Raw genomic sequence first — 18,839 nt, 5'->3', positions numbered from 1 at the left:
CGGCCCTCACCTTGTCCGAGTCCAGGTCGGGGTCGGCCTGGCACAAACGGTACAGGAAGGATTTCGGGTCCCGGCACAGCGTCTGCCGGGTGGTGAGGAAGTAGGTGCCGCCGACGTTGAGCCGGACCCACTTGGACACGCTGCCGGGGCGCTGGGCCAGAGCGCCGAGCCCCGCGCTGCAGCGGCGACACAGGCCAGCCCCCAGCCCCGCCCCGGGGCCGCTCGGAGCCGGCGGCAGCAGCTCGCAGTGGTTCTCCGCCATGATCCCGGCAAGCCCCGCCACAGCGCCCGTCTACCGGAAGCGTCCGGTCTTTAATAGCGTCCTCCGAACTCTGTCCCGCCCATGGGTCCACCCTCGTAAAGCGCCCGCCCTGGTGTCACGCGGCAGGCGGAAGTTCCGGCCCGGAAAAGCGGCCGGCCGAGCTCCCTTCCGGCTGGAGCCGGGCCTCGGGCTCGAGGGGCTCGCCGGCCTCTGCCCCGCGCTTGCGGCGCGCGGACGCCGGGTTCCGGGCCCGGAATTCTGGTCCCGCCCGCGCCGAGCCCGCGCGTCCCCATCAAAGAAGAGTGACGTCAGCGAGCGTCTACACTCTACATGCTTTTTTATTACAAGACTACCGAGCGTACGTGGAAAATTCATCATCCAGTAACTACGTCTAAAGCACAAATATTTGAAAAAAAAGAAACAGATTCATTAAATTATATGATTAAATCATCGACCAAATAGAAAATTTATATAATAAAGCCAGAAAAAAAGTTGTAAAATATAGTTTACAATAATTATTCACATTCAAGGCTGTACATCAATACATACAACAACGTGGCCCAGAACATGAATTCAATCCAAATAATTCATATATTAATTTTAAATAACACAGACTGAACTAGAGGCCAACAATAGCCAGCAAATAACCTTATATAAGAATAAAAATACAAAAGTGTATATCCTAATATCATTGCATTATTTGTTTTCATAAGTCTTAAATTTTTGCTTTGCCTGTACATCACAGTTACAGCTACAGACCAGGTAGAGAATTTTACACGTCCTAACTGACTGCCACCAACCTGAAAGACAGCTAACTGACTATTGATTCATCCTATTTTGTGTTAAGGAAAAGCTACACAGCTCTAAACACTGCAAACATTTTTGTCAATGTCCAATCAAACTTTTGATAATGGTAAGAGGCTTGTCACCAGCAATATGACCCCTTTTCTTAAGTCATTCTGCCAGATGGGTTAGGCGAGGGTGGGTTACACACTGAAAACAAGGTCTGCCTTTTGTAAAAAGGTCTCTGTACATGAAGTTTGGGGTTTCTTCATATTTGGAGAATATGGGTTCTGCGGAAAATTCAGGTAATCCACGTAAGCAAGGTCAGTTGCCCATCACAGCTGTCCGAGCCACAGATAAAACTGCTCTTGGCCGGAACAGACTGGTTCCCCACAGGCAGCCTGACTCCCAGCTCTGCAATCTTGGGCCAGCAGCCCGCGCCCCTCAGAGACTCTGGGAGGGACTCCTGCCCTGACTGAAGGCACCGGCCACACAGGCTGCCGGGGAGGGCGGGGCTACGTGAGTCCCCATCGGTTCGCTTCAGCTCTGGACGGGATGAAACAATGTGGATGGAATACGGCAACATCTCCAGGAACAGGGCCCTCACCGTACTCCTCTTCACGGCGGCTGCAGGCTCCGCGGCCTGGGCAGTGAGCACCCAGAGTGGGGGGGCAGCCAGGGCCCAGGGGGCTTGGGGTATCAGAAGGCAGGGAGGCCACTGCTGCACAATCCAGCCATGATCTCCGGCGGACTCAAACAGCACTGAGCGTGGCACCTCAAAAGTCTCTCGGGCACCTCTCCCCTCAGAATCAGTGGAACCCAAACTAAAGTGGAGAAATTAAGAATGAAACTAAATTGGGTGGTGTGGACTCAAAGACCACCTGACACGCTGCACCAGTGTGAGCAAGGGCAGGGGCGGGGTCCCGAAAGCCATGTCGGCCAGGACCATCACACTCCACAGTGAAAAGGCCTGGCCGCTGCGCTCCACTGACCCGCTAAGACCTTCTTACTGAGTCCCAGTGTGAATAGCATGAGGGCAAAGAGATCTGGAAAACCCAACCATCTGCATGGTCTTGTTCAAGTGGACAATTTGGTCTTTTACGGATCTGAGTGGGCCAATGTACTTTCTGTGTGTGCGAACTTAATTACAAAGCAGCCAGTTAGCATGTGGCAAGGTCAGGCAACACGTCCTCTCAGCTGACTGTGCAGAGCACCTTCGGTACCACTGCGGACACGGAGCGCGGGCTTCGGACAAGATCCCAGAGCACTGGAAGCCGGGGCAGCGCGGGCGGCAGGCTGACTAACATGCAAGCATAACCAGAGTCTTCAAGGAAAATAAGGAATTCGTTTTTGGAAAAAACTGCCACAAATGGACCTGAATGAGGATATCATTTCAGCATTATCAAAAAAAAAGAAAAGAGCAGTCTTATTAAAACATTCTTTGGAACACACACCTTTCCAGAAACGGATTTGTTCAGAATCTGCAGGACAAAACTAAGGAGATTCTGTACTGAACTCTGAGCATCTAAGCATCGGAACAAGATGGAAGAAGGACCAAAACCACCCTTAAAATAAACTCTTTGACCCAAAAACACTGCTTCTAGGAATGGCGGGGTGGGGCGGGGGTCAGAGTCAAAATCAAAGATTTAGGAGGATATGCATCACAGCATTATTTAAATAGTGAAAAACCAGAAACCATCTAAACGTTTTACAACAGGGAAATGATCACATAAATTGTGATACAATTTATAACCATTAAACTCTACAATCACTAAAAACAATGCTTTTTAATCATCGCTCATGACGTGGAGAAATGCTTAATTATCAAGTGGAAAAAGCTGAATGCAGAACAGTGTATGTCTTATGTTCCCAGTTGAGCTTAAAAAGAAAACAAATGTGCATGAGGGAGGGAGAGGTACGCTACGCACCAAAACGCTCACAGTGGCCTTTTGTAGGTTGGTAAGCCTACAGGTGATTTTTTTCCCCAGAAAACAAATAGTGTAAGAGAGCACAGAATCACCCGGAGCCTCTGAGACAGCACGCTGCCCTAGGCCCACGTGTGGGCCACAAATACCACAGCGTGGCCTTCGGGGGCTGGAGCAGGTGCGGCACTTGTGAGCTCTGGTGTGACCGTGAGAGGCATCTTTCCCAAAGCAGGTCTGCAACAAACTGCTGAGCCAAGGTTCAGAGGCACGGGCACAACACAGTGCCTTTCACCGGGCAGGGCTCTGTGCACCCCATGGGGCTGCAGGCCACCACTGCCCGCCACCCGCTGTCCTGGTCAGGTCCACACAGAGGGCAGGAAACAGCTGCACCCAAACCTGGCTTCCTTGAGTGCCCAGACAGGGGCAAGGATAGCGGGCCGTCCGGGCCCATGCAGACCACGGTCCTGCTCCCTCCCCTCCACGCCAGCGAGGCCACACAGGGCGGGCTCTTCTACGTCCCCTTGCCCTCTCTGGGTAGGACAGCCGGCTCCTGGATCTGTCAAACGGGCCCTTTCCTTTCTCACCTTGGGCACATCAGCTGCATTTCTGTGTATGTCTGTGCACGTACTAGACTGAGGGCTCTGTCCACATCTCAGAATTCAAGGCACCTGCATGCCGGGGCAGGAGCTCTAAGGACAAGCTGCATAAAACTAAAGCTGATATGAGGGAACACATGGTAGGGAAAGAGAAAGTGTGGGCGTTAAGAGAAGGGGTGAGGCGGAGGAGAAGGCTCTGAGAGGAGAAAGGTAGCCTACAGAGAAGGGCTCCGAGGTCACTGGCTCAGGCAAGGGCAGAGCTCTACCCTGAACCCCTTGTTCTCTGGTTCTGGAGGTTAAGATGGAGCTTGGGGGGTAGGCCCAGGAGGTAGTGGCGCCATCCAGGGAGAAGGCGGCAATGGCCGATGCATCTCTCACAGAGCAGCCCAGCCGAGTGCTCTTGGGAAAGCCCAATACCAGCTCTGCGCAGGTCCCTGTAACCAGATCCAAGGCTGCGCAGAGCAGGCGCCTGGGTCTCCTAACGGCACACCCACAGATGTGGGGGCCCCGAAAAAGCTAAGTTATCAATAAGGGCAATAAGCTGGAAATGGACTTCCTGAAAGGCCCGAGCAAGACTAACTTTTTGAAAAGCAGGTGGACACACATAAGCCTTTTCAAAGGCAAGAAAGAGGAAGACAGGAGGTTGACCTACGACTCCAGCCCAGGGTGGTGTCTGGCTCCTGGAGGCGCCCCAAGGGCAAGCACGCCCCCACCCCCCATGCCTTGGCACCCACCTAGGCGCAGGTGCGCACGCTGGCCTGCTCGCTCAGGTGCGGCTCTCCCTAAGCGGGGCACACAGCCAGAGGGGAGGCCCACGGCACCCCGCACCCCCCCCAACCCCGGGCTACCCGGAGGCGGGGCCTCCACAGCCACGCTCCCCTCCCAGGCTAACAAGGGGCACTCTCTTCACTCAGCCAGTTTGGGGACCTCTTTTCTCTGGATTTGGACTGCCTGTCAGCACAGGGTGATGTTTTTGTTCGAAACAGGAGATGGGGGCGGGGGCAGGGCGGGGAGCAGAGTCGTCCAGGACAATCTTTTCTGTGGGAGCCTTCTGCTAGTGCCTTCCTGAAAGTCTCTAGAAACCCTTCATCCCCTGGGGAGAGGTGTGTCTGTGAGCAGTCTGCAAGCAGGGGGTCTCCCCCTCTCCTACAGGAACTGAGGGCTGCCCTCCAGGGAGGACCCAAGCAAGGAGAGAAATGCACAGAGGCGCCCCCCAGGCTGACAAGCACTCCCTGCCCGGGGAAATCAAAGGACCAGGACCGGTAAATCCTGGACCTCCCAGGGCATACAGCTTTGGGCCGCCTCTAAGGAGCACAAGGAAGGAAGCCTGAAACCAGGGGGTGAGTAGGCAGGGCGCGCAGGCCCCAGGGCGGTGCTCCTAACCCTCCAGCAAGGTGAGCAATGTTTTCTTCCAGGCAAGGTCCACATCTCAATGGGGACCAGATGGCCTGGCAGCACAAGGGGGCTTTGAGATCCTGGCCGCGGAGACGTGCACGTGCTCAGAGTTTCGCCAGGAGAACATTCGATCACGACGGAAAGGGTGCGGGTGGCGGCCGGGAGCCTGCTGGCGCCCGGAGTCTCTCAGCCCTACGGACCCATCGGGGGAGGCCTGCACAGCTCACCCTCTGGAAAAACTCTCAGGAGGAGCTCACCGAGCGGCAACCCCCCCATCTGCCGTGCAGCGGGGCCCTACCTCCTGGTGTAGCTGGGTGCCCGCTTCTGCCGGCACCGTTTCCGGGCCCCACGGGGCCACACCCCTCGGAAGGCTGTCCGGCCGAAGTGCCCCGCTGGCGCCCTCTGACCTCAGCATCTCACCCTGACGGCCCCAGGCCACAGCTCACCACCTGGAGCCTGCCTGACACGCAGCCCATGAAGCAGGCCCTCACAGCCACAGAAATCTCACAGCCAGAGCTGCTGAGAAGGCAAACAAGGGGCCCTGGTGGGGCACAGGGGGCATCATCAAGTCGGGACGTAAGAAAGGGAGCACACGGACCAAAGCCAAGAGCCCTCCCACCCCTCAGAGATCAAGGCCAACTCCTGGCGGAGGGGCACACAGCTCCCTGCCGAGGGTTCCGTGATAACCTAGGGGCGGGAAGAGCCCAGACACACACCCCATCCCCTCAGCGACAGGAGGACCGGCCAGCAGGTGACTAGGGCGTGTGGTGCAGAGCTGGTGACTCGAGTCTGTCCCACTGGCCTGGGCGGGAATCGGGCAGACGTGCACGGCGCCAGGTCTCCGTGGCCAGGAGAGCTTGGGGCGCCTCCACAGAGCACAGAGAGCAAGCAAAGCGACCCTGAATTCCTTCTCGTTATTGGTTTTGTTCTTTGTGTGGTTGGGTATTTTTTTTCTTCTTTTCTTTTAAATAAAAAAGCTGCAAGGTTCCGCCGTCTGCGTCCCCCGTGAGATGGCTGGCAGGTGGTCTGGAAGCGTCCCGATGGCGGCGAGCCGCGCTGGGGCACGTGTCCTGGCAGCGAGGGCAGCAGCCTCGGAGGTGTCACTGCACGGCGGCGTCGGGGTGGCTCTGGTACCTGTGTCTCCACACTTCCTGGATCTTTTTGCACCATTTGTGGGCATTCCCACTCGGGTCCATCAGGTAATACGTCCTATTCGGCTGTGGAGACAAAACCAGGTAACGTCCCGAGGGGGTCCCGCCACAATCAGCACGCCGACCTGGCGTGGGCGCGTGAGAGACCGTCGTCCACGGGACGGCCACCGCACTACCGCTGGAAGCACACGAGCACGTGGGGCGTTTCCCTCACGCACGTGCAGACCTCAACTGTGCCGGAAGGGCCACCGAGCCCTTCGAAAGACAGGGCTGAGCTGCGCACGTGGGGCCCCCGGGACACAGGAAAGGGGAAAACACCAGCCCCTCAAAGGAGAGCCCGTAGAGACAAACTCACCGTGTGGACAAAGAAGGTTTTAAAGTTCTTGGCCTCTGGTCGGAGCTCTGGTGACCACGGGATCTCACCTTTGAGGACTCTGTTGACGGGGTCCACGTAGTACAAGTGCGGCCCTTCCGTGAGCAGCAGCTGTCGCCGCCGCGCGAACAAGCCCTGATGCGGAACGGAAGAGCCTGCTCGTCGGGGCCCAGAAGCGGGAGGAGGCGGCTCGCAGCACCGCCCCCGAGGCCGGGTCATCGCAGCAGTTCAGGGCACGGGGGCCACTGCAAGCCCCCCATTCCCACACACAAGACACGGCCTCCCCACCCAGGACGGGCGTCTCCCATCCGAGAGGGGCGGGAGGAACAGAGCACCCGGCCTGCCCGGCCACCCGGAGCCGGATGCCAGCGTCCGCACTGGGCGTGCCCCCCTGGCTCGCACTCAGGGCGCGGCTGAGCCGACTCGGCGAGCCTGCCAGCGCCAGGCCCCTCGCCCCTCACAGAGCTGCCCCGGCGGGCAGCGTGTCCGGCACGGCCAGGAGCAGAGGCCGGGAGCGGGACCTCACAAGGACCCACGCTGGCAGATGGGAGAACGTTTGTGGGGTCTGATATTCTTGACGCAATTAACCCATTTAGTTAATCCATAAAACATCACAGATAAATAACTCCGAAAAATAGTTCTAAGGAAGTACCAGAAAGCTTGCTAGGATATGAAAGCCCTGGTCCTGAGCCAGAAACGGGAGGCTGTATTTCTATTTTACCACAGCCTTCCTGTGTGGTTTCAAAGGGCTTCCGCTGAGTGGCTGAAGTCTTTCCTTAGCTATCAAAACCTAAAACTGCTCTTCTAGAGAAAGGGAACCAAGACCAAGGACGCCGCCGTTCGTCCCGGGGACGCGGCGGGAGTCAGACTTACCTTTCGCTTATCTACCGGACCCATCTTTAGTATCAAGTTATTTTCTACAAATTGGTGCCTATAAAAAGAAGAAAGCAAGAATGACACACTCCACTCAGAACGAACCTCCCGAGGGCCTCTGTGAGCTCTGCTCAGCCCCCTCCTTCACAGCCCCAACTCCTGAGGCCCCGAGTGCAACGGAGCGTGCAAGCACCCGCTGCTCCCGAGCTTCCCGTGGGGTGCGGACCAGCAACGACACCCGCCGGTACTGTCCCCTGCTGCCACCTCTTGCACACACTATTTGCGCAGCAGCAAAAAGGCCGTGGCACTGCAGACCTGCACTGTGACACACGTCCTCTTTGATGTGAACAAAGCTGAGGTGAACACAGAGTTCCTCAAAAGGGTGGAGGCTGCTGAGAGTCAACGTTGGGACATAGACTGTTGGCCACATGTTACCTGCCCAGGTTGGGACCGCCAACTGGATACTCAGAAATCACAGCAGCTGCGATTCACAAATTCCTAAAACACCGACGCCGGACGCGGTCTGAGAGCATCTTACCGGTGGGCGCACCTGGGGGCTGAGTCAGTTAAGCGTCTGACCTCAGCTCAGGTCATGATCTCACCGCTTGGGAGTTCGAGCCCCACATCGGGCTCTCTGCTGTCAGCACAGAGAGCCCGCTTCAAACCCTTCGTCCCCCTCCTTCCCCGTCTCTCCCCTGCTCTCGTGTGCGTGCATGTGCACTCTTGCTCTCTCCCTCTCTCTCAAAAAAGAAACCTTAAAAAAAAACAATCTTACAGGTATTTCTACCATAGTAACAAAGCTCTTCTAACCCAAATACAGCAGGGATTTGGAAAAAGCAAGAAACACGATTTTGACTTAATACACCTTATTAGCAAGTATTTCCGCTTTGACTCCTGAGAGTTTCAAAGATGTCGTTTTAATGTCCAAAGTTTATCTCTTTTGGTTAAATTAGAACAGTTGCTGGTTTATGTTCTGTGTGACCTTACAGAAATTCCTGATCGGGGGGATCTACCTAAGAATACAGCGCTTTATGTTTGAAAAGGCATAAAACAACTGTTACCTCAAGCGGCGACAGTTTCACCCTTCCAGCACCGGAGCCTGAGCGCCCACGGGACCTAGGCCGTGTGCAAGGCCAGCCACGCCGCAGACCAGTGCTCTCCCACCAGGCTCACCTGCTCCCACAGTAACCCAACCAGACCAGCGCCTACTCCGGAGCCCACTCCGGCCCCATCCCACTTCTAAGGGGACTTAGCAGCATGTGGATTTTGAAAACTAAATAGAATTTTTACAAAAAACGTGCTAGATGAGGAAAAGCGCAGTGCCTCCCTCTCAAAGGTACTTAAAAACCAAACGAACCAACAAAAACAAGACGAAACAAAGAGCTGGAAGTAAATGCAGGAGATTTTGGAAAAGGAGATGTAATGATCTCCTGCGACATGGAGACACACGTACCAAACAGAAACGCCCTTCTACACAGCCAGCCCCAGCACAGAAAAACTGGACCCCAAATAATATGGGGAGACTTGAATGAAATCTTACTGGGTGCGGAGAGGAGCCCAGTTTCAGCCCAGGCTTGTGAAGGATCCCACCACCAAGCCCTCCGGGCAGCCGGGCCACCGCGGCTCGGGGCTGAGGGCGCGGGGAAGGCCAGGAGGAAAGGAGGACAGACCTGGCCTCGTGGCGTCTTCGCAGCCTCGTGTGCGTTAACATGAGACAAAATAAAATGTCTTCCCCTTGAGAAACGAGGGAAGACTGTTTTCTCGAGGGCCGTTAACTCTGACCCCAGGTCGGCAGCAGCCCCACAGCGACCGAACTCTGGGCAAGGGAAGGGGAGCGGGGAGGAGGGCGCGTCCGCCGGGCCCGTGGGGAGAGGCCGCGCTCCCAGTACAGTCAGGACCACACGAGCACAGAAAGCACCTCTAAGCACAGACCAGCCAACTCGAACAAGGAGGCCGGCAGGAGAAACGCTCCGCGCGGGAACTCCGCAGGGCACAAAGCGCCGGGAAAGGCTTAGAGCTTCAGCAGAAAACTGAGCAAAGGACACAAACTAGAAATTCCCAGAAAGAGTAAGTGACCTCGAAACACTCTCAATGGCCCTAAATAAACCACAGCGAGGGCCCCTTCTCGCAGGCGGTCCTGCGGAGCCCTGGCGTGTGTGTGAGCGCCCCATGCGGACCCGGGAGAGCGCTGCTCCTGCTCAGCACTGGCACTTGCGGCCCCGAACTCAGGACTCGCCGAACAGCAATTCGCAAATAACGTGCTGAGAGGTAATCCCACTGCCGGCGACCCACCCTTGGGAGGTAAGGAAAAATGAAGAGGATGAGCACAAAGTCCACAACAGTATTTCTGCCCTGAGGAAACTGAAACCTCGGCACTGGCTCAGCCGCAGAACATTCTGGCTCCACAGGGAAGCCCCCACCGACGAGCCTCGCCCGCCGCAAGGACCAGCATGCCCCTTCCCTGCCACACGTGTGCAAGCAGGAGGCACGGGGTCGTGTGCCGTGGGGGTGACAGCCAGCGCCGGCTCCCGACTGGATCCAGTGGCTGCACTGAACCGAACCCAAGGCAGGACGCAGAGAGTCAGAGGCCCCATCACGAGCACGAGCGCCACCACCTGGTCATGCACAGCCTGCTGTAAGCTGCCACTGATCTGCTTTGAAAAATTTAAGTACCTAAGGCATTGTTTTGAAATTCTTACTTGAAAAAGTCAACTCCCACTGCCCTGCAAAGGCCCCCCAGCCCCTGCGCGAGGCACCTTTTCCCCTCTGGCCCGTGGCAGGTGCCCCTGCCTGCACCCCAGCCCTGCTTCACCCAGGGGACACTTGCCCATGGCCCTTTCTCGAGGGGTGACAGATACTCCTTCCCGATTCCACGGCTCCCCCCTCCTCACGCCGGCCTAGCAGCACCCCCCGCCCCCCATATCCTAGTAAGATCATTTTCAAGGATGAGAGCCTGACCATCTCCGTGCACAGTCGCTCCCAGGACAGCTGAGCAGGGCTCTTCTGACCGCCTCAGGAAGGCCCTCCACACCGGGCTTTGACACAGGTGATGAAGGGCCAAGTGACCGCAGCCAGCTGGCTTTAAAAAACATCAGCTCTTGGGACCCCTTTACACCCTCAAACTTTATGGAGGATCCCAAAGAGATTTCCTTTATTTGGGTTGCAGCCACTGATATTTACGTATGAGAAATTAAAACGGAGACATTTTCAAATATTTAATTCATAAAATACAAAAATAAACCCACCACATACTGATATAAATGCCATTTTTATTCAAGAGTAACGTTTTTCCAAAACACATCAAGGCCAAGAATGAGACTTGCGCACAGCCAGCAGGTCTCCTACGGCGCGGCCTCACACGGAGAGCCGGGCTCCGGCTGCCTCCGCCTCCGCGCCGCCCGCCACGCCCGAAGCCCGCCGGTCCGGGCGCCTCCTTCAAGGTCCCTGCCTCGGGGAAGCCGAGTCCCCAACAATGGGCGTTTCTGGGACATCAGAGCTCCTCGGTGTCCCTGGCCCTCTGGACGGCTCTGCCGCGCTGCCGTGACTTCACCACACCACACAGCACTCGCCTGACAAATGGCGGCTCGCCGGGTTACGGAGACCTTCCCAGTGGCGACAAATTCCACGTACTACCATCACTCCCTATTCTCCTCAAACAACAGTCTTTAAGTAGTGGGAAGATGTCAAGCTCACAGTGATGGATGAAGTTCCCAAAATTCTAATTCCGGTTTTATCCCTGGTAACAGACACTGGCAGCTGTCTTTCTTGAAAGGACAGCTCATTCTGCTCATTTCCCAGAAAAAAGGGCCTAGCAGCCGAGTCTGAATAACCATCCTTTGCCAGTGAAACTCTGTAGGGCAAACGGTCTTCAGGGAACGAGCAGCGGGTCCAACTCCCAACGCAACCACCGCACGCGGGCCCGGCTGGACGAGGCTCACAGCCGAGCCGGCGGCAGAGCCTTCCTGGACGCGTGCCACCTCGTTATTCACACCGCTCACACAATCAGGAGCTGTTACAGGACTACTTGTAAGTGGGGCAGGCTTCTTCCCTCCCTGTGAGAGCGTGGCTGCGGAGACCCGGGTGCTCGTGCACGGCGAGGTGCCACAGCCTGGGTTCGTGACGGGGCACCTGTGGGCTTCCTGACCGCGGCCTCTGCGCCGCCGCCACGCCTGTCGATGCATTTTTTCCAGAACAAACAGCACGACGCCAGGCGGCGCCGACACGGCCTCCTCGGTGCGGCTCTTCCGGCCGTCTCTCCGCCGCCCCGGCCGCGGCGCCAGGGAAGACTGGATAGCTGCCCCTAACGGGAAGATCACGGCCGCGGGCGTTGCCCAAGTTGCGGCGGCCTGTGCCATCAGCACCCTGGGAGCCTCTGGCTGAGTGGCTGCCCTGGTCGGGGTGTTTCGGAAGATGAACAAGGAGAAACGCCGGATCCGTCACAGGGGGGTTATCTCTTCAGACCCCCGAGACTTGGCCGACGGGACACTCTGGCCGCCGATCCCGGGCTCGCGGTGGGAGCTGCGGGGTCCGCCAGCAGGAGGGAGAAGACGGCTCGTCTGGGCCAGAGGAGTGTGAGTGTCTTCAAATCCACTGTTCCTCAGACAGTCAAGTTGTGTTGACTGTGGTTACAACCAGCAGATATTCTCATTTGTGACCTGGAAACGCAAGTGGACTACCCAGACCCCGTCTGATGGGTCGTGGGTGTAATCGGGGCTCTGTTACATTTCGCTACCTTCCGGCTGAAAACCTGGCCTTCACCCCAGCAGCTGCCACGGATGGGTTCTGAGAGAACGTGATGACTGGAGTGTGGCTGTGTGGAGTCAATGTGGCAGACCTTTCTCTCCAGGAACCGAATCCAGAAATGGGAGCAGACAATGACGCTGAAAACAGGAGGGGAGTGCCTATGATGGGGGCAGAAGGTGCCTGTGAAGTCTTTCAGCTAAGAGGCTGTTATCAACTGTGTTACTGGATTAGTGTGGCGAATCTCACCGGAACCATGTTGAAAATTTATCCAGGAATCATCTGGTGTTGACGGGGAGGGGCGTGTGTGGCACTGACAAGGAAGTCTTCCTGAGTCTTGAATGCTCCGGGATAATCAACAATGAGCTGAACTGTTATCGAGGAGCTGAAGGATGATGAGGTTGCTTAGCTCAAGAAACACAGATACCTTGTGGGACTTCCAGAAAGATGGAAAGGACTAGGATTTCTGGCTTCCACCCTGGACAGACTCAACACTGCAGAGTGATTAACCACGAGCGTCTAGTTTTCATCCATGTGCACAGATCACAGTTTGCTTTTCTCTTCCTAAATATGCGAATCTGGGCTCATGGACTCAAAGCCAACGCTTGGCTTAGTGCTTGCAATTGGAGAAGTATCTGGGGATTCATTCATCCATGTGTAAAGCAAAAATACAACTCGGCGGGAGGGGTGCCAACTCACTCCTCGTGTCTGCAGCCATCTATTTAAACCGGGGAGCTGCTGCTGCGCCACGGCCTGGGACAGCCCTGAGCCTCTTTGCCCAACTGTCACCCAGTAGCATCCACGGCCGAACACTCCTTGGCCTCCTAGCTTTCGCGTGCATCCTCCAGCCAGGACAGCATGACTTCTCTGTAATGTAGTAAATCTGGTTGAAAGAGCTCCGCGTGTGTACAACTACAACGTGGAGTTGCGTCAGCATCAAACTCTGTACGACAGGCCTCTGGTGCTGCAGCGTCACCGGCACCGTGTCAGGGTGCCAAGCGCTCTGTTCAGAGGCACTCAGCGGAAGGCACGGACACCGCGAGTGCGCTGCAGCTCCTACGCGCCCTCTCAGACAGGCGGGGCTCCTGTTCAGGCCCTTCAGACGCCAGCGGGGCTGCTACGGAGTGGGAGAGCAGACCATCTCCCTTGCTGAGTCTATGATTCCTTTTAAAGGTGGAGGATAGGTGATAAATGTCCTTTCATTTTAGACTAGATCGTTAAAATCTAAAACAATAGTTTCAGGGGCGCCTGGAGGTTCAGTCAGTTAAGTGTCTGCCTTCGGTTCAGGTCTGGTTCTTACAGTTTGTGGGCTCGAGCCCCATGTTGGGCTCTGTGCTGACAGGTCAGAGCCCGAAGCCTGCTTTGGATTCTGTCTCCCTGTCTCCCCCTCCTCTGCTCGTGCTCTGTCTCTCTCTCTCAAAAGTAAAGTAAACACTAAAAAAAAATTTTAAGTATGGAAAAAACAGTTTCAGATAAAATTCGAAAATGTTTTTCTAAAATTTTAAAATTTTATTGCAAAAAAAGTCAGCAAAACGTACTCCGGTCCTGTTGGGTGTCTGTATAGGCACAAGGAAAACTTCAGGATTTCAAAGCAAGGACTTACTTGGCACTGAGTTACAGAAATACAGCAGGTGTAACTGAAGACAGCCACTAAGCGCCCCGGAGAAATACTGAGAACTCACTGAACCTCTAAATCCGTACATACTTGTACCGTGAGCCTCCTTCCTCAGGCAACACGCAAAAGCGCGCCGCCCGAGCTCAGCAGCGCACAGCGCGGGCGGCAGAACGAGGGGAGGCCAGCGCCACCTGGCGCGTCACACCAGGACTGGCGGGTCCTGCGCGCCACGCACCGAGCGCGCCTGTGCTCCAGGACAGGGGGTCTGACAGGTCTTGCACTGGTCAGACACAAGATACCTCAAAGCTTCTGGCAATCACCAGATTCCAAATAGGTGTGAACCTGGAGAAAAGGGAAGAGAAGCCGGAACAAAAGAGGCCTCAGGTGGGCCCAGAACCCAGGCTGAGGGGCCGCAGGAAACGCTGCAGGCAGACCCACGGCTTTCTGGGGAGCCCCCCGCACCGCACCTGCAGCAGTGCACGCCCTCCACAGGGGCCCCGGCGGCGTCCACACAGCTCGGCACACAGGCCTGCCGAGACTGCGTGGCCCGGCAGGGCTCACGGCGCTTTGACCAAAGCCTCTTCCTCCCTGCTCAGTACCCTGGGGCACTCGTAAGTGACACCACCTCAGGAAAGATAAACTCCAGTGAGAAGTGTAGATTACTCCAGTTGGCCAATGCTGACTCTCACTGTTTCTAGAAACAATAATTTCTAACAGTACAAAATCCTGGCTTCATCATGGGTTCCCCTCTGGGCCCTGCCTTCTCCTCACTCCTCCACACTCTTGCCCAGCCCAGCCCGCGGACCACCCAGCTCTCCCTCCATCCTCACTCTTACCCACCCCATCCCCAAACCGGACTCCCCTCTGCCCAAGTGAAAGGTGAAACCATAAAAACAGGTCAAGAAAATGTCCGGGTAAAGACACTCTTCTCAACATGACTAAGGTGGAAAACAAATTGAAAACAGAAACATTTGACTTCATAAAAATTTGTAACGTCTATACAAAAATACACACAACCTAACTGAAAAGATAAACTGAAGAAAAATGTGTGCACAACATACCATAAAAATATTCTTCATGTCTATCACTCTCAGAAGTCAATTTAAAAAAGATGGAAAATGCACAAGAAGAAAAATAGTCAAAGGACACAAAATATCTCAAAAAAGAAATACGTATGGCAAGGAACATAGAAGATGACTGCATCGGTAAGAAGTGCGAATTCCCATGAGCCCTCTCTCAGAGCATCAAAGTGCTGAAGGCGAGGCCAGAGAGTTGGGGAATGGGGGTTCTAGGCCCTGTGAACATAAGTCTACCACCCCAGGGCTCCATCTAACAGAAATACCCAGGCACATGGGAAAACCTTTGTGCAAATGATGATCTGCAACAGGGAGAACTCTGGAATGTCCCACACGCCTCACCAGGGGGCGGTGGTCATGCAGTCTGCCGAGAATCCACATCATCGCTTCATGGACGCCCCCAGGCCTGGCCCGCTCAATCCGAAGGGCTGCAGCCCTTAGGGTCTGAAACATGCTTGTCCCCAGGCCGGACGATACGGCCAAACACCCATTTCAAGCTGGACCCTTCTAGGGCCTTCGTTTGCAGAGCGTGCAAGGCAGCAAGGGAGGGGTGAGGCGGCATGGGGCCTCGGCCAGAACTCGGCTTACCCCGTGAGCTCTTACCAAGGATTGCCGCTGGCCTGCTTCTCCAGCAGCAGCCTCTTCTCGTCTTGGGAAAACTGGAGGTCCAGCTCAAAAGAATTCGTGTCCAGGTCATGGATGTACTGGTCGATGTTGCTGCCCGCCGGTGGCGGCAGGCCTGCGTCCGAGGCAGGCAGGCAGTGTGATGACGAGGACGTGGACACTTGCATGCAGCCAAACTGGCTCAGGAGGTTGTCGTACTGCAGAGAGAGGAGGCAAGAGTGACAGCCATGCACCAACTCCCCTTGGGTCCGCAGCCCGCACGCTGGAGGTCCGGAGGGCCCCGCGGCAGCTGAGTCCTCCCGCGCTGGCTGGCTGACCACGTCATGGGGCGGGGCCGGAGGCTGCCAGGTCTGGTCCCAGTCCCGACGGGCTAACCTAACTGCCTACTCTTCGAACCTAGGAAGGGGAGACCCAAGGCCTGGAGCCTGCTGACCTCTGCAAGCCCCGTGCTGCCCTGACCAGGGAAGGAGGAGGAGGGATAGGCAACCTCCGGGGGGACAGACGCCCCTTCCTGTGAGCTCAGGAGCCCTCCTCCTCTGGCCCTGTGGCTCTAGTTGCCAAGTGTGTGGCTGTTACTATATATTCCAACTTGACTCTTCAATTTTTAAAAAAATTCCTTTTAATTGCAACAAAGTTTCATTAAGCTTGATACAAAGTTGTCTGCCATCCTGGACAAAACTACAAACCTGTGAGGACACACAAATGGATTTACTAACAAATGTGCCGACCAGGCAAGAGCCTGGACATTCACACACTGCTGGGGCCAGTGACAGGGCCAGAGAGCCCCCAGCAAAGACCTGGGAGGAGAGGTCACCCCGGGCAGCTGCCTCCCCACAGCTGCAGGCCCCATGCCTGACCCCCACAGCAGCCAACTATGAGGGGAATAAAGTCACTGGCAATGCCTAAGCGTTGGCGTGTCTTTCCAAGTCTCCAGTGCCTCCAGAAAGGACCTGGCTGCTCCCCACAGAGCTGCACCCCAGAGGTGGGCTCCTGCATCCCTGCTGCCCAAAGCAGCCTTGTCCCCCCGGGCTCACATAGCACTAACAGCAGGCTCGGCCCCACCGAGCTGGCTCCTGGCTGGGACGGACACTGGGACACACTTACAGCCCTTCATCTAAGGTCTTCTTCGGGCACATTCCCTGCTTCTGCTGTGAAGCACTCCTCAGGTAAAGACCACCTCCGCTTAACGTTCCAAAGTCTAGAGAGGCCCCAGGGGTCTCAGGCGGCTGCAAGGCCAGTGAGATGGCTGCCTCCAGCATCCCCATTTCTGAAACCGGAAAACTGAGGCTCAGACCTGCCCCAAGGCCACAGTCTGCGAGGCTGCACTGAATCAGAACAGGTCCTCTATGTCCTTCCAACGCAGCGGCCACCCTAACTCGTCACAGAGCTGGAGGTCCCCCCCGCACAGCCCCCCATCACTGGCTGGGTGACTCCTGTCTTGGGGGCTGCACTGCACTGCTTCCTGTGGAAAGCTCCAGATACCGGATCTCAGCTCTGTGCTCTTCTCTCCTCAGCAGCGCCCAGGACGACCCGCAGCACAAGACACAGGCCCAGAAAGAACGTGTGACCAGGGGCGCACTAGGCTGTGCACAGTATGGAAACTGGCTCGTCCGGTCCAGCCCGGAGCATTTCTCCGAGAGCACCTCGCCTGGTGTCACTGCCAGCACCACCATCAGCCCCCAGGGGGTTGGGACATGCAAAAGAACCAGGTGCCTGCCTCTTCCTTCCCTGAGCAAACACCATTCCCAGCTCCTCGCCCCCAGAGGGAAGCCCCCTTACTGCCGAAAAGGACCCTACACTTTCTCAAAGCAGCGCAAGTGAGAACGTGCCCGAGAGACTGTGAGCGCCCACAGGAGGGGGAGCCCCCTCCTCCACTTGACATCTTTCCAGGCTTGAGTCTCTTTCCAGCTCACTTAACTGTCCAAATGGAAAGTCTAGGAGAGCGAGTGCTGCCTGGCTCCCTTCCGAGGCAGCTCTTAAAGTCGAGGATGAGCCATCTAACAAAAGGTCAGCCCGCAGCAAGTGGAGCTGGGTTTAAGACCCTTGGGTAGGGGGAACCAGGGCTCCCGACACAAGTGAATGCGATGCAACAGCAGAGGGCGCGCAGGGGACACTCCAGAGGGCGCGTGCACACAATGCCATGAAGTGGAGCTCCCGGCACGGAGGGCTAAGACACTCACCACACGTACGGCTGCGTCAGAGCTGTCACGTACAGCAAGCTGCTTCCCCGGGACACTCCTGCCAAAGGCACCAGAGACCCCCAGCCCACCCCGACCGGACATGTCTTGGGCAAGATGTTAGGCCAGGGGACGGAGTCCTGGGCCGAGTCCCCTGCCGTCTGCACATATGGGGGCTGCTGACAGCTGAAGCCACCGCAATGGGGGAGGCAGATCCAGCTTCCTACATCTGGCTCCCTTCAAGTCTGGGCACAAATGATATTTTAAGGCAACAAAAGGGTGATGTGTTATTTACAACAGTAAGCAGGAGACAGAAGAAATTTGGCCTCTGAGAGATGATACAAGTTGTACTTTTAACTAAGCCCTAGGTGCCTTTTAGATAAAATCTAGAATCCTCCAATCAAGGTGGAACTCTATGTGTGGTAACTGGTTAGACTAAGCCACGACACCAGAAGTTAAACCAAGAGAATGGACGATCGATGAGAACAGAAACACGTGAAATCCTATTTAATCACAAGGATCCCAGTAAAGGGGGAGGGGGGAGCACAGGACTGCCGCGAGCTGGTCACCCAAGGGGCAAACCGGGCCCTGCAGCTCACTGCACCCCTCTGCCCACTTCCGTGTTTCACACCCTCCAGAAGAAAAGGGCAAAGAACAAAGTATACGTAGGACGCCTACTTCTACCAGGCACTAGAAGCCAACAGTGACCAATGTCCCCCCTGAGCACCACGTTCCCCAAAAGTTCAAAGCAGGAGCATCCTGGGCTTCTCTCAGAAAGATAAGCATTCCAGAGAGTCTGCAGACATTCAGACACCAGCCAGAAGCGGAAGACAGAAGCCCACCGGGAGACTCAGAGCCCAGAAGCCAAGGGGGACGGCGTGACGGTACTGCTCCCACCGATGCCTGTCTCCCTGCCTCACCACCGCGCTCCAGGGCGACTCGTCTGGGCAAAAATTAACCACAGGCAGTAAGAAAAGGAAACTGCCCTCATCCCCCAGCAGGCGTGCAGGCGGGAGCCTCCTCGGCCCCAGGTGTCCAACCCCCAACAGGCCGACGCTGGCCTCCCCTCCGGCCACGCCCCCCATGGGCCGGGCACCCGGGGCCCCGGCACAGCAACCGCACTCGGCACCGTGGCGCCACTGCCCGCTGCCGGGCTGTTCCCAAAACACACATTCCCCCCACACCAGACACAGCCACGCGCGGCACACACCCAGTCGGCACGCGCACGGCGCACACCCGGACGGCACGC

General features: G+C 56.3%; 2 protein-coding genes and 1 pseudogene across 3 annotated transcripts in view; 1 reads left to right on the top strand and 2 right to left on the bottom strand.

The window, feature by feature from the left end:
- KCTD5 (potassium channel tetramerization domain containing 5) overlaps positions 1 to 313 on the bottom strand; it is a 23,249-nt gene extending 22,936 nt beyond the window's left edge. The window contains exon 1 of one of the 2 annotated variants that reach the window (XM_029949011.1): positions 11 to 313. In XM_029949011.1, the coding sequence (XP_029804871.1) occupies positions 11 to 262 (252 nt within the window). In that variant the 5' untranslated portion in view covers positions 263 to 313. The remainder of the gene's footprint in view (positions 1 to 10) is intronic. The other variant, XM_029949012.1, reaches the window with a different exon arrangement.
- A 269-nt stretch (positions 314 to 582) lies between these two features.
- PDPK1 (3-phosphoinositide dependent protein kinase 1) overlaps positions 583 to 18,839 on the bottom strand; it is a 71,628-nt gene continuing 53,371 nt past the window's right edge. Inside the window, exons 11-14 of the mRNA XM_029949010.1 lie at positions 15,393 to 15,610; positions 7,359 to 7,416; positions 6,468 to 6,620; positions 583 to 6,178 (exon numbers count right to left, since the gene is read on the bottom strand). Of these exons, the coding sequence (XP_029804870.1) occupies positions 6,062 to 6,178; positions 6,468 to 6,620; positions 7,359 to 7,416; positions 15,393 to 15,610 (546 nt within the window). The 3' untranslated portion in view covers positions 583 to 6,061. The remainder of the gene's footprint in view (positions 6,179 to 6,467; positions 6,621 to 7,358; positions 7,417 to 15,392; positions 15,611 to 18,839) is intronic.
- LOC115298181 lies at positions 7,439 to 12,559 on the top strand (annotated as a pseudogene).

Source organism: Suricata suricatta, chromosome 8 (assembly GCF_006229205.1).
Source record: "Suricata suricatta isolate VVHF042 chromosome 8, meerkat_22Aug2017_6uvM2_HiC, whole genome shotgun sequence".
Lineage (NCBI taxonomy): Eukaryota > Metazoa > Chordata > Mammalia > Carnivora > Herpestidae > Suricata > Suricata suricatta.
The sequence above is the reverse complement of the archived record's forward strand: the minus strand, read 5'-3'. Positions and strand labels throughout refer to the sequence as shown.